This window comes from Pelophylax lessonae (genome assembly GCF_965119305.1).
Source record: "Pelophylax lessonae genome assembly, chromosome: 3".
In the NCBI taxonomy this organism is placed as follows: Eukaryota; Metazoa; Chordata; class Amphibia; order Anura; family Ranidae; genus Pelophylax; species Pelophylax lessonae.
This window is the reverse complement of record NC_138770.1, coordinates 142,374,157-142,398,192: the sequence shown is the minus strand read 5'-3', so window position 1 is coordinate 142,398,192 and position 24,036 is coordinate 142,374,157. Positions and strand designations below refer to the sequence as shown.

Below are 24,036 nucleotides of genomic sequence, written 5' to 3'. Positions count from 1 at the left end.
AGCTTGCCCTCAACAGGAGAACGTCCAGATACCCGAGGATCGCAATCCCCTTTCTGCGTAGCAAAGCCAGCACCGGGACCAAAACCTTGGTGAAGACCCTGGGATCGGAAGCTAGACCAAGGGGTAATGCCACAAATTGAAGGTGCTCCTCCGTCACCGTGAAACGGAGATACCGCTGATGACCCTTGTAGATAGGGATGTGCAGATATGCGTCCATCAAATTGATGGAGGCCAGAAAATCCCCTTGATTCAGAGAAGCCACCACCGACCGAATGGATTCCAATCCGAAACTTCTGCACCCGCACAAAGTGGTTCAGCGATTTGAGGTCCAGAATTGGACGTACCTTGCCCTCCTTTCTGGGCACCGTGAACAGGTTTGAATAAAAACCTCAAAACCTGTGCCGCTGAGGAACCGGGATGATTACGCCCTGTGTCAGGAGATCCTGCACTGCCTCCCTGAGATCCTGCAATTGATCCGGAGACTGACAGAGATTTGATGGAAAGAACCTGTCTGCTGGGCAAGACCGAAATTCGATCTTGTACCCTGAATGAATCAGTTTGTGAACCCACTTGTCTTGAATCAGAGACGTCCAGGGTTCCCGAAGTAACGCAGACGTCCCCCCCACCCCTGAACCGGGTGAGGGCGTCCCTTCATGCAGAGGAGGACTTGGCCGCCAAATCGGACTGGCCGGCCTTGGGCTTACCCGACCAAGCCTTCTTGCTCCCTCCGGAAGCTCCGAACGGTTTGCCTTTTTCCTGCGCACCTGAGGCACGAAAAAGCCCTCTGTGAGACTTGAAGGAAGGCCCCCGCGTACTCTGAGGCGCTATACCTTTTGAGGATTGGGGGAAAAGAGTACTCTTACCCCATCAGGCCCTTGATTATCTCATCCAAAGAGTCACCAAACAGGCGTTCACCCAAAAAGGGAAGATCAGTTAGTTGAGCTCCCCCTCAGAGGTCTGCTACAGGGACACGGGGGGTGTTGCATCACTCACCATACCATGGAACCGGTGGGCTCCGCTCCGAAACAACTCGCCTCCCACCCTGAGTGGGGGTGCTGCCAGCCAAGAGGGGTACGCTGCGCCTCAGGGCGTTCCAGGTCGTGCGTCCCATCGAGACCTCAGCTCACAGGCTCGTCCCCATCCACTGGGGCTCCGTCGTGGCGAGGCCTGGGCGGACCACAACCTGCTCACGCTCGTTGGCGAAGCTAGGAGACCGTAAGGATCTAGATTATCCAGTGCGAAATCCCAACCCGGCTGTCGCTTGTACTTCACAAGGAGGATCCCCCTGACACTAGCTAGCGATAGTGAGTAAAGAGAAATAAACAAGCATTCTTAAAAGAAACAAAAAACTGAGACCGGAGGCCCAGCAGGAAACCTAGGTCCTACTCTTTAAACTAGGCAGCAAGAAACTGATTTGAGAGCACAGTGTGTCTGGGGTTATGTCGTAAGGGACAGAACCTATAGGCCTGTCAAGTGAAAACTTTTAACTGCCTAGTCTACTCCTGTAGATTGCGCATAACCCATTAATGAAGAAGCATTAACCCATTAATGAAGAAGCATTAAGAGCTGCGTCGGTCAAAGAATGTAAGAGAAAAAGTTTTTCTTCTGCTCCTAAAAACTGAAGCTTAAAAAACGCTTTTAGCCTACAATAGTGTGTATGGTCACATAGAAGAACACCATTTGCTTCTAGAGGCAGGAAAAAAAAAAACAAAAAAAAAAAAAACACGATGGTGTGCATTGGGCCTAAAGCTTATAGCAGGGCTTGACAAATTTGCCTGAAATCTAGGAGCCAGTTTTTTTTTTTTAAATAAACAACCAAGCTTTATTTCCCAAAAAATAACATACTAAATTTACACATAAAGACGACTAGAACCCCACTCTCCTCTATAGCCCAATCGGATGGAAACAGACTGTCTGTTTCCATCCGATGCCATCTGATCCGATCCACGGGATGGATAGAAAATATCACCACCATCCGTCTGTTTTTGGCGGACAGGATCAGATGGCGTCAGATTACCGCTCCATAGAGGAGACTGAAGGATCCGACCAGGTCTGCCTGAAAAATTAACAGGCGGACCTGATCAGACAGCCCGTGTGAAAGGGGCCTTCGGTTGTGGCATGGCGATGTGGGAAAAAAAAAAAAAAAATTATATATATATATATATATATATATATATATATATATATATATATATATATATATATATATATATATATATATATATAATATAATATAATATATATATATATATATATATATATATATATATATATATATATATATTTCCCCGTTCTCTCACTGATCGAATGGCGCAGAAGTCCATGCACTCGGGGAGTGGGTGGGGGGGCCAAAAGGGACAGGACACCTCCTGCAGTGCACCCCAGGCGCCAGGTCGCTAATTCTAGTCGCCAATGCGACCTGGCGCCCAGGATTTGTCGAGCCCTGGCTTATAGCCACACCAGCCTTACTATACATAAGTAGAGGCAAATTTATATTTTACAGAAATTCAACAAAAAAGAAACCGTCTGAGCGAGTCCTGACCTGTACCTGAAACCAATCATGCTAGAAACAAGGCTAGTAGTAGAGGAGGTGCTGCCACAGATACTGCCAGAACGGAGAAAGTATCTACAAAGCCATGAGTGTTGATTGAAGTTACAATCCCATTCAGGAGCCAGTCTACCCAAATCCAGGGGCCTGCAGGACTTTAGGACTCTGCTCACTAGAGAAGATCTCAAAAATTAGGCACCAGCTGTAATTTTAAATGAACATTTTGCTACGTGGCTCCTGGGATTTGTCCAACCCTGACCTATAGGTATACCTCCCCTAAAAGAAAAATGTACCAAGAAAGATAAAGTAGCTGCCATTAATGACCACCTGCTGAAATACTAACTGCCTGGCTGTCCCTGGCTTCTATACATTCTGATTAACTGAACTGCATCAAGTGTCAATGAAAGCAATGTCAAAACTACTGACTGATTTCTTATTCCAGGTCAGAGACTAAAGTATGGAAGCCAATGAACTGGCATGACAGGTAGGCAACCAACCACTTCATCAACCACTTTGTGCCTCAGCACCACTCATTTCTGAGCCGAGTTCAGAATTTTCAAGGCCGTCCCATCTACAGCCTCCTTCTGTAAGTCAACTTTCCTAGAAAATTTTTCACAATACCTTGAAAAGAAAACCAATGAAAGAATGGATTTTTTAATACAGACTTACCTGTAAAACCCATTTCTTGAAGTACATCACGGGACACAGAGCCATAAATCATAACATATGGGTTATATAGCCACCTACAGGTGAAGGACACTGGCAACCAATCACAAAGGATGTCCCCCTATACAACCTCTCCCACACAGTACCTCAGTTTTGTAGCAAGTAATAAAGACCCCATAGAAGAGGGGAGGGTCCTGTGATGTACTTCAAGAAATAGATTTTACAGGTAAGTCTGTATTAATAAATCCATTATTCTCTTCGTACATCACAGGACACAGAGCCATAAATCATAACATTTCGGATGTCCCAAAGCAATGCATCTGAGGGGAGGGGGGGGGGGGGGAACACCAAAAAATACCACCATCAAACCACCAAAAGGATTACACCGCTGCCTGCAGAACACTGCGGCCAAATGCAGATGCCTCCTGGGACCTAACATCCACTCGATAGAAATGAGTGAACGTATGCGCCGACGACCAGGTCGTGGCCTTTGAGCCATAGATAGCCATTGATGGTGATGTGCCCAAGAAGCACCTACTCCTCTAGTAGAATGTGCCTTTACAGGAAAAGGTGGAACCTTTCCTTCTAAATCATACACCTGTGTAATAACCTGGCAAATCCAATGAGAAATCGAAGACTTAGATGCTGCCAACCCCTTCCTGTGCCCTTCTGGCAGCACAAACAAGCTCTCGGTCTTATGAATGTGAGCTGATTTCTCTAAATAAAACACAAGACAATTGTTCTGTTCAAAAGAACCAGGGGAACCTGCCACAGAGGTTGAAAAGGCTGTTTTTGTAAAACTGCGAGCACCAAATTTAAGTCCCAAGGATACAATGGTGGCTTCACAGGGGGAAGCAAACATAACATTCCCGGGACGAAGGTCTGAACCAACGAATGGGAAGCGATCGATTCTTGGAAGAAAACCAATAAGGCTGAAATTTGCCCTTCAATAGTGGTCAAGGCTAATTTCATATCTACCCCTGCTTGAAGAAAAGCTAGAATTCTCCCTATTATATATTTACGGGGATGCCATTTCCTGGCTTCACCCCAGGCAATGTAGGATTTCCAGAACCTGTAGTAAATGTTTCCTAGCATTTATCAGCTTATGAACTGCAGGGCCAGATACACCCTTCCTTCAAGATTAAGGCTTCAATAGCCAAGCCGTCAAATTTAGAGACTGTACAGCAGGGTGAAATATCGGACCTTAAGAGAGTAGGTCCGGACACAGTGCAAGAGCCTAAAGCCGCGTCACTGCCAACCATTGGATTTGTGCATACCAAACCCTCCTTGGCCAATACAAACGCGGTATCAGCTGCACCGGAGGAAAGGCTTTTTTTAGGGAATATGCCTCCCAAGGAGTCACCAAAGCATCCACTCCGACTGCGAGTGGATCTCTGGTCCTGGACACAAATCTCTTCAACTTGTTGTTGAACTTGGATGCCAACAGATCTACGTTTGAGGCCCCCCAGCGTAGGCAGATTGATTGAAAAATCTCAGGATGTAATGACCATTCCCCGGAAACATCTGTTGACGGCTCAAAAAATCTGCCTGCCAGTTCTCTATTCTTGGAATAAAAACTGCTGTAAGGCATGGCACAAACTTCTCTTCCTAGGATAGGATGATATCCATCTCTTTCAGGGCTGACTCACTCTTTGTGCCTCCTTGATGGCTTATATAAGCCATGGCCGTGGTAATGTCAGATTGCACCCTGACAAGGTGACCCCGAAGTCTGGCCATCCAGTATTTCAATGCCCGACTGACTGCTCGGTTTTCCAGAATGTTGATGGGGAGACGTCTCTCTTTCCAAGACCATTTCCCCTGGATAGTGGCTTTCTCCAGAACTGCTCCCCAGCCAGAGAGACTGGCATCTGTAGTCACCACTTTCCAGGTCACTGAGAGGAAAGGATTTCCCCTTCTCCAGATATCTGGTCAACAACCACCAATTCAGACTCTGACTTACTCTTGGTGCTAGAGACATCGACCAGTCCAGAGACTGAATCCTTTCAGTCCATGTAGACCGAATGTTCTTCTGTAAGGGTCTGGCACTGAATTGAGCATAGGGGATTGCCTCGAATGCGGACAACATCTTCACTAGTAACATCATACAAAGACGTATAGAAGGATATCTCAGCCTTACTACGGACCAAACCACATCCTTAGGTCTGTGACCTTTCTTGTTGGCAAGAATATCTTTGCCTGTACCATGTCCACAAAGAGACCCAGATGTTCCAGAAGCTGGACCGGCTGTAATGCTGACTTTGCCAAGTTCAGTATCCAACCTGAGACGTTCTAGGAACTGTACTGTCTGGAGGATATTTCGGCTTGGAGCCGAAGCCGATCGATCTATTAGTAATAGATCGTCCAGATATCCTATTACAGATATCCCTCGGGACCTTAGAACAGCCAATACTGGAGCTAGGATCTTTGTGAATACTCTTGGAGCTGTGGCTAACCCAAAGGGCAGGGCCACGAACTGAAAATTATGGTTTTCTATTGCAAAGCGTAGAAACCTTTGATGAGCCTGGAATATAGGCACGTGAAGATATGCATCCGGATGTCTATAGATGCTAGAAATTCCCCTCCCCGCAGGGAGGCTATAACTGAACGAATTGACTCCATACAGAAAGTACGACTGTTCAGTAACGGTTAGAATTTTGAGATCCAAAATAGGTCTCACATCCCCGCTTGGTTTGGGGATTACGAACAGGTTTGAGTAAAAACCCCTGAAACTTTTGTTCTCCGGAACCTCCATTATCACTCTTTAAGCCCTCAGCTGGTCCAATGCCAGAAGGAAACCTTTTTAGAGGATCTGTCAGTAAACTTGACCTATAAACCAAGGATACGGGAACAACCGAAATTCCAGTTTTTACCCCTGCGAAATGGTGGAGATTGTCTTGGATAGATTCCACCCAAACCTTTGAGAACTGCAGCAGCCTTCCCCCCACCCAAGTGAGTGGGGGTGCCCCTTCACACAGTAGGCTTAGAGGAAGTTTTGGCTGATCTCTGGGCCCAGGGCTTTTTCTGACCCTGCCCTGAAGGCTTGGTTCCGGACCCAGATGGTTGAGGCCGTTGCCCCATCTGGAATTAGAAGCACTGGGGATCTTAAAAGAAGGACGCTTGCTCTTCCTTTTCACAGGTAGCAACGTACAGTACTCTTCCCCCGAGATCTTTTGGATATACTTCTCCAGATCATCACCAAAAAGGCGTTCTCCCTGAAAAAGGGAAGACAGCCAGTAACTATTTACATGGTAATTCCACAGACCAGCTCTTTAACCAAAGGATTCTGCGCATATGCACCGTCATCAGAGCAACTCGTTACATTTGCCTTATGGAGTCCGTAAGAGCACTCACTGCGAAACAAAGTGCGAGGTAGATCTGACAGATCTTCCACAGACTCTCCTTGAGAAGGAAATGTCTTGGACACTCGCTTCATACGGTCTTTTAAAAAGACTGACAAACTCCTATGGCCGCTACTGCTGATTGTATCGCAGATCCTGCAACCGCAAAGGAGGCTTTCAATAAAGATTCCAACTTCTTAACTGCTGGATCTCTAAAAACCTGGGCATTATCCACAGGGCAGGTTAAACTGTTATTAACCAAAGAAATGGCAGCATCCACAGTGGGTATACTCTATTTCTTCCTAGTATCCATTTCTTAGTAAGCTTTTTCCTCCATAGAATACAATAGTGAAAACCTTTTAGGAGTAACAAAAAATCCTATTAGGATGGTCCCAATTCATTATACAGTTCTTGCTCCACGAGCGGATGTATGGGAAACGTCTGAGGACTATGAGGAGGGCGCAATGAGCCTAGAGAGGAAAAGGAGACTTCAGCCGTCTCTAAGGGAGGAAATTTGTGTCCAGACCATTTCAATAGGAGACTGAATTAACAATCTCTGGGTTTGAGAGGCTGACAGAGACTCCTCTGACCCTGACTCCCCAGAAGTGGAAACCTCAGCTTGACCTTCTATAGGGTTATCATCAGCTACTTCGTCCACTTCTTCTGCCCAATTCTGAACTGAAAATTGGGGTGGCTCAGGTGAGGAGGATCTATCATGTTTTTTCCCTCTTTGCAATGCTGCAAACATGTCAGCAATCTTCCCTGAAGGCTGGCTAATGCCGATGACAAACTGTCCTTGGTGACGTAGGTTGCAGCAGAAGCACCTGGGGTAGCTACTATGCCGACAACCGTAATGGCTCAGATTGGCTAGTCACCTCTGGCTGTTCAGGGAAAGTAGACACAGAGGAAGCACGGCCAGGACCTTCAAGGCCTGATGGTGGCATCGCATTGCCCCTTCCAACAGTGCCCCCCCAGCCCTCTTTGGCGCAAACATTGCTTTATAGCAAGACAAACTTGAGGTACTAACTTAAGTGTACTCGAGGCTTTTGCCAAGCTCATACAGCTTATCGTACACAGCACTGATTACCCCAAGATACAGGACCTGTTTGTGCCAGTAACATACACCCGCAATGACTCACGCAACCCAGCTGCTGCTGCTCTGTGTCCACTTCAGCCTCAGCAGAGGCTAGAGTGTTGGAAACAGTTCCTCTAAATTGCGCCCATTTATGCTGTACTGCGCATGCATGGCATGCTATGTGGCGTCCACGTGCATGCCAATTGCGTTCAAACATGCCCTCCATGCGGCATACACCTGTATATAAATGCGAAGATGCGTGCGCGAATAGGCCTTCGCCACAGACACGCTATCAAGGGAGGAGACGAACATGCGGGCGCTTATGCGCCAAGGCGAAAACAGCAACCACATGGGGTGAGAGCAGCTTAGGCTAAATTTTGTTTGTCACGGCTGATACCTTTCAGGTGATCAGCCCAGGGCAAGAAAACTGTGTGATAAAAATAAGCAAATAAATAAATGTTTAAACAAACTTTGCATAATCCCACAACTGCACAAACTCATACATTCACAATTGATATAAATGGTACATTTAATCCATGAGGGAAAGCCAGAGTTTTCAACAAGATGTATTTTGCATAGCTTAACATTCACAGTCTCATGCACACATTGGTTTGTCACAGCCGATACCTCTAAGGTAATCAGCCCAGAGTGAAAACAGTGTGTCTGAAAAACAAGCACAGAAATAATGCTTAACAGGATGTATTTCGCCTAGGCTTAACATCTATAGTCTCATGCAGAGACTCACATGGCACTCGGTCTGTTATTTTTTTAAAGGAAACAATGCATAAGATATTTACAATCTGCAATTATGCCAGCAATTTTTACCGTCAAGGTTTGCTGTATAAGTAAAAATATTTTAAATTGGACTCACCAGTCCTGCTGCAGGATTCTGTATGAAACAGGAATCCAATCTTCACCCATCACTGTAAACTTTATCTTGGCGACCTTCAAGGACTGGATCCCCTTGTTTAAGAGGAGCCAGGACCTTGGACCTGTAGAGCACCCTGCACGGAGCGCCTTTGGGGTTTGGTAGTCCAAAAGGTCCAGATCCCAGGGTCCAGCGCCTAAAAAGGACAGCATTACAGGCAATACCTCATATCTGCTTCCGGAGGCACAGGTACCATCTTTTTAGTCCACTGACTGTTTTAGATGGATCTGATAGCTAACCCCTTCGATTCAGTGATCTTTGATCGGGGTATGTAGCATAAGCTTCTTTCTTCTTTGAAGAGAAATGTGGAGAGACTCTCCACAGAGACCATCACCTTTAGACACTGGCGAAAAAACAGAATTACTTCCTGTGTGGGAGGGGTTATATAGGGGACATCCTTTCTGATTGGTTGCCAGTGTCCTTCACCTATAGGTGGCTATATAACCCATATGTTATTATTTATGGCTCTGTGTCCAGTGATGTACGAAGAGAAATACAGATCTTCCATACCGTAAGACCTCAGCATTTGACCAATTTCATAAGTCTTATTTGTTCAATCCCTCAAGGCCACTTCAAGTGCACAGAATTGTTTAGCAGATATTCAGAGAAGAGGTGGGCTGTATCGTGGAGATAGCTATCCACACTTCATTCCCAAAACATCTTACTGAGCTTTGCTGCATGAATAAAAGGCTGTAACCCAGGGCTCGACAAACCCCGGGCGCCAGGTCACATTGGCAACTAGAATTAGTGACCTGGCACCTGGGGTGCAGTGCAGGAGGTGTTCTGTCCCTTTGCACCCCCCCCCCCGCCATTGCGCGGAGTACCGCGCCGTCCGATAATTGAGGCCGCGGCTTTTCGGCCTTCTTGAGTGAGACGCTTCCAATGTGGAACTGGCGCCCTCTTGTGGTGGCCGGGAGTATGACAAGCAGACTGTTTCCCCTGCTTGTTCTCAATGCCCGCCCATCTTCTTTCCAAGAGGAGAAGAGATGGAAGTTTCTGCAGGCTTCATTTGGCGCCCTTTGCTTAAAAGGCAAGTGAAAAGGGAGTGTGTTTTTTTTTTTTTTTTTATTTAAAAAAAAATTAAATTCATTATTTTTCATCATCTCCCTGCCCTGCCATGCCACAGTCACACAGCTGAAGGCTCCTTTCACACAGACTGTCTGATCAGGTCCGCCTGTCAGTTTTTCAGGCGGACCTGATCAGACCCTTCAGTCTCCTCTATGGAGTGGCAACCCGCCGCCATCCGATCCGGTTTGCTAAAAACAAATGGATGGTGGTTCTATTTTCGGATTGGATGGCATCGGATGGAAACGGTCAGACAGTCCGTTTCCATCCGATTGCCCCATAGAGGAGAATGGGCTGTGTCTGCATAGAGTGGACAGGATGCGCCTGCTCAGCAGGGATCAGAAGAGAGATCTGCTGAGCGGAGGTGGCTGTGTTAAAGGGGCCTACGGTGGCATATGTTACTCTTCGTCATTGGATCTCCTATCACCCCCACCTTGCTGCGCTGTCCTTCCCAAGTGAGCCGCTGCCCATCACACGCAAAAGTACAAGGCATATTCATGGCCACAAAAAGCCAAGTGAAAACAAAATGACATTGCATTAAACACCTGGTATGTCACATCAGAATATATTCATTATCTACACAAGGTAAATGCCTATGATGTTTGGTTCTAGTCGTCTATGTGTAAATTTAGGATCAGTAATTTTTGTCATTGAAAATAAAGCTTTGTTGTAAATTCAGACACAGCACGGGTTAGTGCAGTCATGGATAGCAGCAGAATATGTACAGGAAAGCTTCCCTATGTACAGCATTTCTTTCCATTAGCTCATTACTGCTTACTGAATGCATACATTTGTGCACAACTTCCCTTGTGGCTGCTCATGAGCCGCAAATGCAAGATGCAACTTTTTATCAACCTATAGAAATGAACTGGCAAGGTAAAAGTTTGTAAAAGAAACATCACATGTAGATGACTGTATTCGCAAGAGAAAAAGTCTGTAGAAAGTGATCTTTCTAGCCGTTCCCAAAAAATCTATTTGCACATTTTTCTACTTTGAGAAAAAAAGAAAAGAAAATGCTGTCAAAGTTTTTCTTCTAGAACAGACTTTGTAGGTCTTCTTGACCATAAAACTCCATAACCGTTTGCTAGCTTTTTTTGTGTAAATTGAACACTGCCAGTGACAAAGGCATCTGTAAGATGCTGCGAGTTCAGCCAAGTGTACACTAAAGGTTTTTTTTTACCTGCATGCAGGTATATACCTTCACCCTTTACAACCACTTTAAATAGTAGTATGACTGCAAATCATCAAAAACCAAAACAGTAAATAGACTTTGTATTTTCTTCCGATCTATACCAAAGACAAGGTTCGAAAGACTTGGGAACCATCTTTTGGAGGAAATCCATTTCCATAACTAGTAACCATCTTCACTGCTGAAAAGATTTGTGATGGTGCCAAATAATATAGAACAGATATGCAGCTACAAGAAATGTGTATATTATATTATATATCTTGTATCTTATATATCTTGTAGGACTGATGATCAGAAGACATAAAAAGGATTCTTTGAACAGAAAACAGGCTAAAGGAGCTGCAGCTCTACAAATTGATATTTTTGCTAACAGCCATCTATAAAAAACACACAAATGGTCTTTTCATGTCATTGCCAAGGTGATCAACATTTCGTCAAATTGCTATCTCATGTCTATGGGAAGTTTTACAACTTACGAACACTACCAGGGCTATAAGTAGGTAGCACAAAGTGCATTATTCTACAGCAACCAGATTTCAAAGGTAAATTATTAAAACAAGTTTAGACATTGGTCTTTGCCTTATAAGGTATAACTGTATCATATACTTTTTTTACCATCGTCCTTTGGAATTGGTTCTGGTTCCATTTTAAGAGTCTTTGTTAATCTCCGAAAAGATTTCCTGCCTGTATCTTCATCCTCTTCTTCACAAAGGTAAACATCAATTGGCCCCTTTGAGCTCTTTATATGAATCTCTATGCAATCCTGCAAAGAACACAATGTAAACATGAGTGAATAACATGTACTTTCCAGAATATAATCAGAGATACATTGATAGATTTGTAAAAAAATAATATATATATCAGTAAAGAGAATGCAAGAGTTAGAACCTCTATCAGTCTTTTCGTGTCATCTGTATCTCCTAAGTTTATCTTCATATATTTAACAGATATCAGAACAGGAAATTAGAAAATCTCTCCATCACAGACACAATACGGCAATAAATCTCTAATAGAGTGAATATTAAAACCTCTATCAGAAAAGAATTGCTGTCAAAAACCCAATTAAGGAGATTACTGTCCAGTTATCTGGTGTCAGGCAAAACAAGAAGTGAGGAGAAATTAACAGGGACACACACTATGCAAAACTATTGTAGCAGGTTTTCCAGGCATTGAGCCTGATGTGGGTCTGCCATCGTTACCGGTTACCTCTCCAGACCATGTGAGCTGCGACCCTGGGTGTGAGAACTGAGACACTGACAACTCCGGCATCTTTGCTTTGTGGTTTTATTGTATTTTAGGGGATGGGTGAAAGGAATGAGTGGGATACTCCTTTAGGCTCAACTAAGTACAACTTGGGACTTTATCCAGAAAAATGTCTGTTAACGCTGCCTGGACGCCAGCCGACCCTGGCCAATGCTCACTGACTCTTAGAACTCTCTGTAACTTGAAAGAAGTGCTGAATCCTCGACTTTAAGTCCAGAAGACCCAGCACTGTGTAGAGTATGAAACTGCTGACACTGCAAAGTCACTGGCTACTCCCTCCAGCCTTGCACTGGCTTGAGGTAGCTTGTTGTGAATTCCTGTATGGCTGCAACTCTCAACTGATACTGTGCACAATTCAGGGCCCAAACTGCAGGCGCCCCCTTTAACCTTTAGCTCTTCAGGGTCCACTGACTATGTACCCCCTCTGTTACTTCAGGGTCCTCAACATAGGTATCACCTTTACAACTAGCTGACACTGGATCCCAGAACCTCCTCTGGAGTGGTCCCCTCTAACACTTCAGGCAGACCCCCAGGGGCAATCCTCAGTACTCATGACCTGTGTAGGCTTTCCTGGGACTGGACCCCTCTCGCTCTCCGCTGGTTCTCGGCACACCGGATCCCCCTCAGCTCAACTCGGCACTCTCTGGATTCTCAGGCGACATCCCAAAACATCCACCTCCTCAGACAGGAGGAGAGACAGCCGTTCTCTCCCTCCTGGGACTCTGCTCCCGCCAAAGACCCCGAGTCATGCGCCCCCTTCAGACCTATACCCTCCCCCAGAATCCTCTGCGGCAGAATCTGCCTCTTGAGTTAGATTCAAGCCTGAATGTATCTCCTAATTGGGTTTCCTCCACTGTCCTATGAGAAGCCTCTCCCAGGAACCAGTGGGGAAACTACTCGCTGAGCAGGCACACCTGGAAGCCATGACACCCTGACAAAAGAAATCATAGCCCTGCTGTTAGGCAGACAAGGCCCACTATACATTTGCCTAGCACCGACATGTAGGACGCTACACTATGTAACAATAAAAATGTAAAACTCTTTAAAAAGCAAAACAGCCACAGCTTTAAAAAAAAAAAAAAAAAAAGAATGCTACAAAGAAGAGCTCTTACTCTGTGTGAAAGCACTGGTCTCTGCAGAGATCTGTCACAACCCCTGCTGAGACAGAGCTAGAGCTCTCTAATCATAAGAAAGCCCAACTCCAGACAAACCTTTTTTTTTTTTTCCCTTTCGCACCAGTGCAGCATTGCCAGCACTGCACAGGTTAACTGCTCATTTTTTTCTAGGGGAGAGGAGAGCGGAAATTTACTTATCTGATCCTCCCAGCACAAGATTGGTCTGGTGCACCTGTGCTCCAGCGGTCTTGAACAGTGGACTGATGTCATCACACCCAGAACAGGCTCCATAGACCAGGAACAGTCCACTACTGGACAATGGGGGAGTGCAGTTTTGCAGAGGATCAAAGGATCGGATGAGCATATGATTTCTGCTCACTCCTAGATAAAACAAGCAGATGGCCATTGCAGTGCGAGCAGAGCCCCACAGCATCTGAAAAAAAATGTTTCTGCCCGGAGTTGAGCTTAAAAGAGGATATTCAGTCAGAAAAAAAAAAAAAAAAAAGATTAAACGCTAGCAGCCACAAAAACAGTAGCTGTTGACTTTTAAAAAAAAGGACACTTATCTGTCCAGGGATCCAGCGCTGTCCTCATATGGGCAAGTTCCTCACTGGTCTTCAGGTCCCTGGCGTCGATATCTTGTGTGGGAAGCTGGCTGTGACTCCCTGCAGCTTCACAGTCAGCTTCCCACTGCCCATGAGCGAGTTGTGCTGCACTTGGTAAAGAGACTTGCATTCTCCTGAGACCTGTGACTTGTCCCAGGAGGTGGAATTGCCCAGACGATCCCAGTGAAAGTGCAAACGGGTACCTGCCGTAAATAGATAACAACTACCCCCCCCCTCCCAAAAAAAAAAAACTACCAAAAATGTTAGGCGGTGAAGATTTGAGAAAGCAGAATTTCCCTGTTAGGGTGAAGTGCCTCTTTAAAGGGGTTGTAAACCCTTACATATATATACCTAGCGAAGTGACTGGCCTCAGGTTATCGATACACAAGAGCGGAAACAAATCCTCCAACATAAATTACAGATTTATCTGAAGTTTTTGCTTCTCTACATCTGTCAAAGTCCAGAATTTTTGAAGCTTGTCTGAGCTGTCAGAAAAAAGGGGACAGAGAGCTAAAGTCACACTCTGCAGAGCTCACTGAGGATAGCTCTAAGAGCTGAATGGAGGGAAGGGACACACCCCTCTTCACACAGAAGTTGAGCTGAGGCTGTCAATCAACTGGAGCTCCCTCCCCTGTCACCATTTTTCTCTTGGTGTCAGGAAAACTCGTCAGAAGTGATTCATGCGGATAGAGGAACAAAGCAGCAGACTAAAATGACACTTAGTGCTCTGGACTGAGACAAGTACACACTATAGAGGGATATGCTTTGCTCATATTTCATGTCTGAGGTTTACAACCATTTTAAGCTTTGCCGAATACAAAGTTATAGGTTTGAGACCACTGCTTCCATACAGAGAACAAAGCCAGCTGCTGGCAGAGGACAGGCTTTTCTAATCAGGCTTTGGCTGCTTTCTAAAAAAAAAAAAAAAAAGCACACTGTACGACATTGGATACCGTTTCTTTGGAATGTATTCACCAGATTTAAACTGAATGTTCCATTGGACTTTATATGCCATAACCCACAGCAACCAATTTGTTTTATTTATGTTGAAGCAAACACATTAAAGTCTGATGGAATGCTTTAAATTACTGGAGAAAGGGACATCATGTGACTAACCAGAGAACATTTAAAGGTAAGTATGCCTCAAATGATGAAACAATAAATAGGTAAGTGTGTGTGTGAAGGTATGCTGGAATTGGTCTTGAAGACAGACACTTTCATCATTTTCAGAAGTAGCCCAGCAAAGTCAGCCCCCCATACTTCTCTCAAGGCAGACTCACTTTATGGAAATCAAAACTGCTAGTCTTGGATAAAAATGTTAGCTGCCTGGCTGACACAATGACCTAGAACTAGCTTGCAGATTAAAATGTTATGACTTCCATGATTTGCATGCTTTTTTGTCGGGTCAGAGACTTGAAATACCCAAATGCAAGTTACAACCAGGCAACCAGCATTTTCAGAACATGGACAACCATGGAAGCCTCCATCTTCTCAGTCACGATGACCTTAGATGAAGTTGCAGTCATAAGGTACTTGCCTCACTGGGAGCTGGAACCTCTAACTTGGTTTCCTCTGGAGCTTTGACAGCGATGACAATCTGCTTCTGGTAGTCTTCAATACTGTGGAGGTCTTGGTAAGTTACATAGGCTAATGTGTTTCTTCATTAAGGATAGTAAACATCAGAAATTGGCCCAGGAATTCCATAGGAATCAACAAACACTGAGGAAAAAAATAAAACTAGCAGATGGTACTAACCTGGGTGTATAGCAGGAAATACTGTCTGACAATGCCATTGCATACAATTCAGTCTGATAGAAGAGTTAAACCTGTGCCAACATGCCCAAAGTGCTGCAACTGGGAACAAGCATGGAGCTTTAAAGAAAAATTAATTCAGGTATTGTCAGAACTCAAAATAATTTACCTAATTTGTATCATTTTAGAGTAACAAGCCCACTGGTAATTTTTCTAGCACTGGGAGTTCTGTTACATTGGCCTAAAAAAAGGATATCTCCTATTTGTACGGTCTTCTGTTAGCCGGAAGAGTTGATGAGCGCAATCTCTAATTAGGTCATCCAGCGCTTCCTCCATAGCGGAGAGATCACCGATGTCATTGCGGATCCGCTGTTGCTCTGGGATCTCTGTTCCTGTGTGATTCAGGTTTGTCCCCCTTCAATAAGAAATCGCTACATTAGAAAGAATACTGAGAAAAGCATACAGCTCTGAACACAACTTCAATCCACTGATACTGCTTTGTGTGTTAACATTTATTATATTACAGCCCCATTCACACTTGTGCAATTTGTTGTGCGACTTTGGACATCAAAGTCCCATGACAAACCGTACCCCATGTTTTTCAAGGATAATCATTTCTATCCAGGTGCATCTCAAAATCAGAAGATCAAAAAATTCATTTCAGTAATTCAATTCAAAAAGTGAAACTCATATTATATACAGTGCCTTGCGAAAGTATTCGGCCCCCTTGAACTTTGTGACCTTTTGCCACATTTCAGGCTTCAAAACATAAAGATATAAAACTGTAATTTTTTGTGAAGAATCAACAAGTGGGACACAATCATGAAGTGGCACGAAATTTATTGGATATTTCAAACTTTAACCACTTTACCACTTGAGCATTTTGCGGTCTTACGTCTGGGCCACTTTTTGCGATTCGGCGCTGTGCGACTTTAACTGACAATTGCGCGGTCATGCGACGCCGTACCCAAACGAAATTTACGTCCTTTTTTTCCCACAAACAGAGCTTTCTTTTGGTGGTATTTGATCACCTATGTGATTTTTACTTTTTGCGCTATAAACAAAAAAAGAGCGTTTATTTCGAAAAAATAACAATATTTTTAACATTTTTTTATATGAAATTCCCCCCCAAAAAAATGTAAAAATCAATTTTTTTTTAAATTTTTGGCCAATTTGTTTTCTGCTAAGGGGTTAATGTAAGCCTGGTAAAGTGAAATGTGCAAAAGGGTTGAAACGGCGCTACCTGAAAAGTGATTGGTAATATAGTGTAATAATGTGCAAAATGCCTTTTAAAAGGAAAGTGACACCGGCAAATAATAAATAACGTGAAAACTAATAATATTTCCAAAGGGTTAAAAACCACACATTTCCTTATCAATAACCACAACCGATATGATCTGTTGGTGTGTGGTGAATTTTATCTGTAAAATAATAATAATAGTGCCAACAAGTGAGCAGATATTGTAGTGGGTTTATTAAAATAGTGATACAGTGTAAATCAAACAATATATAATATATAAATCCCTGGTGGTGAAGTGATGGATATAAGTGACCAAAGTGAATACTGAAGTGCTGTATTCCTTAGAAGTGTAGGTGTTGTAGTACCCCTGATGACCACTAAGTGAGGTATATACGACCTGTTCACATGAAGTGGTCCCAAGAGGGGTGGATAGTGGGGTCCTCTCCTTATCCCGCAAGGCACCGGCTGGTAATCTCACGGAAAGAAAAGAAAGGGGAGCCCCATCAAGTAGTATGCGAGGTTAAACCAATGTAGAAAGCAGTAAAAACTCACGGTGAAGCTGCCTCGGATCAGTGTAGAGAGACGCCGGGAAGCTTCCGCGTTCCACGGCTCCCATGTCCGAGACCGGAAGTGACGTAATGACGCAATGGACCCGCCCTACGCGTTTCGTCAGAGGACGTCTGCTGGAGCGGCGTCACCACCACGCACTCCCGGAATCTTTATAGCCAGCCGATGTCATAGCAACCAAACGGCTACCCGCGGCCATCTTGGTGCTCCTCAATGAACTGCCGGACGTGCGCCATCTTGCTCACCCACTCCACAAGATGATTCCGCACGGCGTTCGGACATGTTATGCAATTTACATACGGCTGCTATATTTCACATCATGCGCAAAGCAGCTTTCACCGGATACCTACACGGAACTAGTCTGATTCATGTGAAGCAAAACGTATTATTTAAAAAAGAAAATAAGAAAAAATGTATGTGAAAAACTTTTAACTTTAATGTAATTCCAAAAATAAAAAAGGATAAAAGAATAAAAATCTATATTTTCCAAATCTTGTGTTTTAATCTCCCCGGGAGTGGACAAACATCCCATGCTCCTTCATTTATGTGAGAGCACCCCCTAGTGCTTATGGATATATTACCTCTTATTACACATCTTTTGAGATATTTTGTTTATAGCGGGGAGGGAGTTTACTCAAGTAAAATAAGGTAAAAATATATGCAATATATGTAAAAAATATATAAAAAACTTTTAAAATTTATATTTGTATTTAAAACAGAGGAATTTTATATTGATAAAAGAGAGGAATTCTTTAATATTTATTGGTAAGAAGGATGTTGGACGAGAAGGTTCAGATGGGATCATACTGTATAAAAAATTCTGATAAAAGAATAGTGTTTCAGAGAGTAAGTAAAGTCCGAAGGGTTCGCTTGGATAAGTTAAATAAAGAATCTATTTTAAATGCTAATAACCAAGTGAGGGATTAAAAGGAATTGGAACGTGTAATAATAAAATGAAGAACATGGTGGATTACAAATAAGAAGGACGAAATAAATAAGATAATCATCCTAGAGGAGTCTTATATACAGACACTGGAAAGGGTAGGAAGAATAACAATCCTTCCCATTGTGTGGGAGGAGTCTACATGCTGTGCCATATTGCAATATATAAAAACCGTATAAAGGATATTAAAATATATTGCTAAAAGGAGAAATTGGATAAAAATAAAAAATAAAATAAAGGAGGAAATAAAAGGGTATGGTCAAAAAAGGCCATCTGGAAGGTGCTACAAACATGGGCCACATGCTAAAACCATATAAAAAGGGATGTAATGGGTATGTGCACTGAATGAATCATAATGTTATACCCCTGTTGGGACAACTTATTCTAAAAAATTCCAAAAAATTCTAAGAAATTCTAGAAAATTGTTTAAAAATTATTAAAAAAATAAAAAATTAAAATTAAAATGCTGGGATAAAGGAAAATTGGTTTCAAACATCTGTAATAAAACCGTTTAAATCAATGTCAGCGTTCAAACCATCAGGGCGCAAAGATTTCATTAAAAAGATCCATTTTGTTTCGTTTTTTTGAGACCAGTCTTCTCTTGTTGCTGCCTCTCCAGTCCCCTTTTATTTTATCAATACCATAAAACGTAAAACCTGATGGGTCCTGGGAGTGCATTTCCTTAAAATGCCTGGATAGACTATGCTTCTCGAATCCTTTCTTTATGTTTTTTACATGTTCTCTAATTCTTACATATAGGGGACGCGTAGTTCTCCCTATATATTGTAAGTGACAAGGGCATTCGATGACATATGTCACATGTGTGCTGGTGCAAGTGATGGTATCTTTTATTTTATATTCTACGCCTGTAGTATGTGATTTAAAATTCTTTATCTTTTTGGGTTGTCTCCTATTTGTTCTGCATGGCAGGCATTTTTGGCACCTAAAAAAGCCGTTAATACTTGTGGGCAAGGAAATGGTCTTAGGAGGGTTCACCACGTTGTGTACCAACCTGTCTTTAAGTGTTGGTGCCCTCCTGTAGATAAAGCATGGTGCTCTTGGTAATATCTTTTTCAAGGTTCTGTCTGCTGTTAGTATAGGCCAGTGCTTCTTAATAATGCCTTCCAAGTGTTGTCTGTTATAGCCCGTTATGAACGCAAACTCGTATTTATTGTTTCTTTCTTTACTTAGTTTTTCCTTTATAAGTTCCTCTCTTTTGGTGTTTCTGACTAGTTGTTTTAAATGTTCCAGATCTTTTCTTGGTTCCAATTGCCTGTAAAGGTAATGCCATATGCGTTACTGCTGATCTCATCAAAAAATGCTTGTAATGTTTCCATGTTGCCTCTCCAGATTAAAATAATGTCGTCTATGTATCTACGGTAATAAATTAAATCTGGTCGTTCCACGCTAAAAACCTGTTCCTCCTCCCATTTCTGCATAAAAATGTTGGCAACACTGGGGGCATACTTAGCCCCCATTGCAACGCCTTTTGTCTTTTTAGCGTGGAACGACCAGATTTAATTTATTACCGTAGATACATAGACGACATTATTTTAATCTGGAGAGGCAACATGGAAACAATACAAGCATTTTTTGATGAGATCAGCAGTAACGCATATGGCATTACCTTTACAGGCAATTGGAACCAAGAAAAAGTGTCCTATTTGGATTTAGAACTTTTTAAAGAAGGAGGAAAAATTGCCAGTAAAACTTTTTTTAAGAAAACGGACAAGAACGGGTATATCCCAACCAGGAGTTGTCACCACCCTAAATGGTTGGGGAATATTCCCAAGGGGCAACTCCTGAGGATAAGGAGAAACTGCAGTAATATACATGACTTTGATATCCAAGCAGATATTCTAATACAAAGATTTGTTGAAAAGGGCTATAAACGAAAAGATCTGGAACATTTAAAACAACTAGTCAGAAACACCAAAAGAGAGGAACTTCTAAAGGAAAAACTAAGTAAAGAAAGAAACAATAAATACGAGTTTGCGTTCATAACGGGCTATAACAGACAACACAAACAATTGGAAGGCATTATTAAGAAGCACTGGCTTATACTAACAGCAGACAGAACCTTGAAAAAGATATTACCAAGAGCACCATGCTTTATCTACAGGAGGGCACCAACACTTAAAGACAGGTTGGTACACAACGTGGTGAACCCTCCTAAGACCATTTCCTTGCCCACAAGTATTAACGGCTTTTTTAGGTGCCAAAAATGCCTGCCATGCAGAACAAATAGGAGACAACCCAAAAAGATAAAGAATTTTAAATCACATACTACAGGCGTAGAATATAAAATAAAAGATACCATCACTTGCACCAGCACACATGTGACATATGTCATCGAATGCCCTTGTCACTTACAATATATAGGGAGAACTACGCGTCCCCTATATGTAAGAATTAGAGAACATGTAAAAAACATAAAGAAAGGATTCGAGAAGCATAGTCTATCCAGGCATTTTAAGGAAATGCACTCCCGGGACCCATCAGGTTTTACGTTTTATGGTATTGATAAAATAAAAGGGGACTGGAGAGGCAGCAACAAGAGAAGACTGGTCTCAAAAAACGAAACAAAATGGATCTTTTTAATGAAATCTTTGCGCCCTGATGGTTTGAACGCTGACATTGATTTAAACTGTTTTATTACAGATGTTTGAAACCAATTTTCCTTTATCCCAGCATTTTAATTTTAATTTTTTATTTTTTTAATAATTTTTAAACAATTTTCTAGAATTTCTTAGAATTTTTTAGAATAAGTTGTCCCAACAGGGGTATAACATTATGATTCATTCAGTGCACATACCCATTACATCCCTTTTTATATGGTTTTAGCATGTGGCCCATGTTTGTAGCACCTTCCAGATGGCCTTTTTTGACCATACCCTTTTATTTCCTCCTTTATTTTATTTTATTTTTTATTTTTATCCAATTTCTCCTTTTAGCAATATATTTTAATATCCTTTATACGGTTTTTATATATTGCAATATGGCACAGCATGTAGACTCCTCCCACACAATGGGAAGGATTGTTATTCTTCCTACCCTTTCCAGTGTCTGTATATAAGACTCCTCTAGGATGATTATCTTATTTATTTCGTCCTTCTTATTTGTAATCCACCATGTTCTTCATTTTATTATTACACGTTCCAATTCCTTTTAATCCCTCACTTGGTTATTAGCATTTAAAATAGATTCTTTATTTAACTTATCCAAGCGAACCCTTCGGACTTTACTTACTCTCTGAAACACTATTCTTTTATCAGAATTTTTTATACAGTATGATCCCATCTGAACCTTCTCGTCCAACATCCTTCTTACCAATAAATATTAAAGAATTCCTCTCTTTTATCAATATAAAATTCCTCTGTTTTAAATACAAATATAAATTTTAAAAGTTTTTTATATATTTTTTACATATATTGCATATATTTTTACCTTATTTTACTTGAGTAAACTCCCTCCCCGCTATAAACAAAATATCTCAAAAGATGTGTAATAAGAGGTAATATATCCATAAGCACTAGGGGGTGCTCTCACATAAATGAAGGAGCATGGGATGTTTGTCCACTCCCGGGGAGATTAAAACACAAGATTTGGAAAATATAGATTTTTATTCTTTTATCCTTTTTTATTTTTGGAATTACATTAAAGTTAAAAGTTTTTCACATACATTTTTTCTTATTTTCTTTTTTAAATAATACGTTTTGCTTCACATGAATCAGACTAGTTCCGTGTAGGTATCCGGTGAAAGCTGCTTTGCGCATGATGTGAAATATAGCAGCCGTATGTAAATTGCATAACATGTCCGAACGCCGTGCGGAATCATCTTGTGGAGTGGGTGAGCAAGATGGCGCACGTCCGGCAGTTCATTGAGGAGCACCAAGATGGCCGCGGGTAGCCGTTTGGTTGCTATGACATCGGCTGGCTATAAAGATTCCGGGAGTGCGTGGTGGTGACGCCGCTCCAGCAGACGTCCTCTGACGAAACGCGTAGGGCGGGTCCATTGCGTCATTACGTCACTTCCGGTCTCGGACTTGGGAGCCGTGGAACGCGGAAGCTTCCCGGCGTCTCTCTACACTGATCCGAGGCAGCTTCACCGTGAGTTTTTACTGCTTTCTACATTGGTTTAACCTCGCATACTACTTGATGGGGCTCCCCTTTCTTTTCTTTCCGTGAGATTACCAGCCGGTGCCTTGCGGGATAAGGAGAGGACCCCACTATCCACCCCTCTTGGGACCACTTCATGTGAACAGGTCGTATATACCTCACTTAGTGGTCATCAGGGGTACTACAACACCTACACTTCTAAGGAATACAGCACTTCAGTATTCACTTTGGTCACTTATATCCATCACTTCACCACCAGGGATTTATATATTATATATGGTTTGATTTACACTGTATCACTATTTTAATAAACCCACTACAATATCTGCTCACTTGTTGGCACTATTATTATTATTTTACAGATAAAATTCACCACACACCAACAGATCATATCGGTTGTGGTTATTGATAAGGAAATGTGTGGTTTTTAACCCTTTGGAAATATTATTAGTTTTCACGTTATTTATTATTTGCCGGTGTCACTTTCCTTTTAAAAGGCATTTTGCACATTATTGCACTATATTACCAATCACTTTTCAGGTAGCGCCGTTTCAACCCTTTTGCACATTTCACTTTATCCTTAACCCTTCGGGGTTTGGTTGTTGGCTGCTTACACCTTTACACCCGTTCTACACTGTTCTACCTCATACTCCATAGCGCTGGTCACCCTTGCCTTACTTATAATGTAAGCCTGGTGCTTACTGAAGTGTGTGGGGGGAGGTGAACCCTGCAATCTGACCCTGCCTGTCACTTGGGAGATCCGCCCGCTTGTGTTTACACAGGCGGGCGAATCTCCACAATTGATCCCCGACGATCGGGGAAGAGCGGCGGCGATCGCCGATGCTCCTACCCTGGCCCGACTCCCGTTGTGACTGAAAACAGCGGGAGCGAGCCTCCGGCGGCGCGCGCGCCGCCGAGAAGGGGGAGTGTCTGACGACGTAGGTCTACGTCGTCAGACCTACAAGAGCCACTTTGCCGCAGTAGTACTACGGTACTCAGCGGTAAAGTGGTTAACAAATAAAAAACTGAAAAATTGGGCGTGCAAAATTATTCAGCCCCCTTAAGTTAATACTTTGTAGCGCCACCTTTTGCTGCGATTACAGCTGTAAGTCGATTGGGGTATGTCTCTATCAGTTTTGCACATCAAGAGACTGAACTTTTTGCCCATTCCTCCTTGCAAAACAGCTCGAGCTCAGTGAGGTTGGATGAGAGCGTTTGTGAACAGCAGTTTTCAGTTCTTTCCACAGATTCTCGATTGGATTCAGGTCTGGACTTTGACTTGGCCATTCTAACACCTGGATATGTTTATTTGTGAACCATTCCATTGTAGATTTTGCTTTATGTTTTGGATCATTGTCTTGTTGGAAGACAAATCTCCGTCACAGTCTCAGGTCTTTTGCAGACTCCATCAGGTTTTCTTCCAGAATGGTCCTGTATTTGGCTCCATCCATCTTCCCATCAATTTTAACCATCTTCCCTGTCCCTGCTGAATAAAAGCAGGCTCAAACCATGATGCTGCCACCACCATGTTTGACAGTGGGGATGGTGTGTTCAGGGTGATGAGCTGTGTTGCTTTTACGCCAAACATAACGTTTTGCATGGTTGCCAAAAAGTTTGATTTTG

General features: G+C 42.8%; 1 protein-coding gene across 1 annotated transcript in view; it reads right to left on the bottom strand.

The window, feature by feature from the left end:
* Positions 1–24,036, bottom strand: part of E2F6 (E2F transcription factor 6) — a 64,114-nt gene that overhangs the window by 4,405 nt on the left and 35,673 nt on the right. Inside the window, exons 4-6 of the mRNA XM_082251693.1 lie at positions 15,814–15,959; positions 15,330–15,439; positions 11,425–11,572 (exon numbers count right to left, since the gene is read on the bottom strand). Coding sequence (XP_082107819.1) covers positions 11,425–11,572; positions 15,330–15,439; positions 15,814–15,959 — 404 coding nt within the window. The remainder of the gene's footprint in view (positions 1–11,424; positions 11,573–15,329; positions 15,440–15,813; positions 15,960–24,036) is intronic.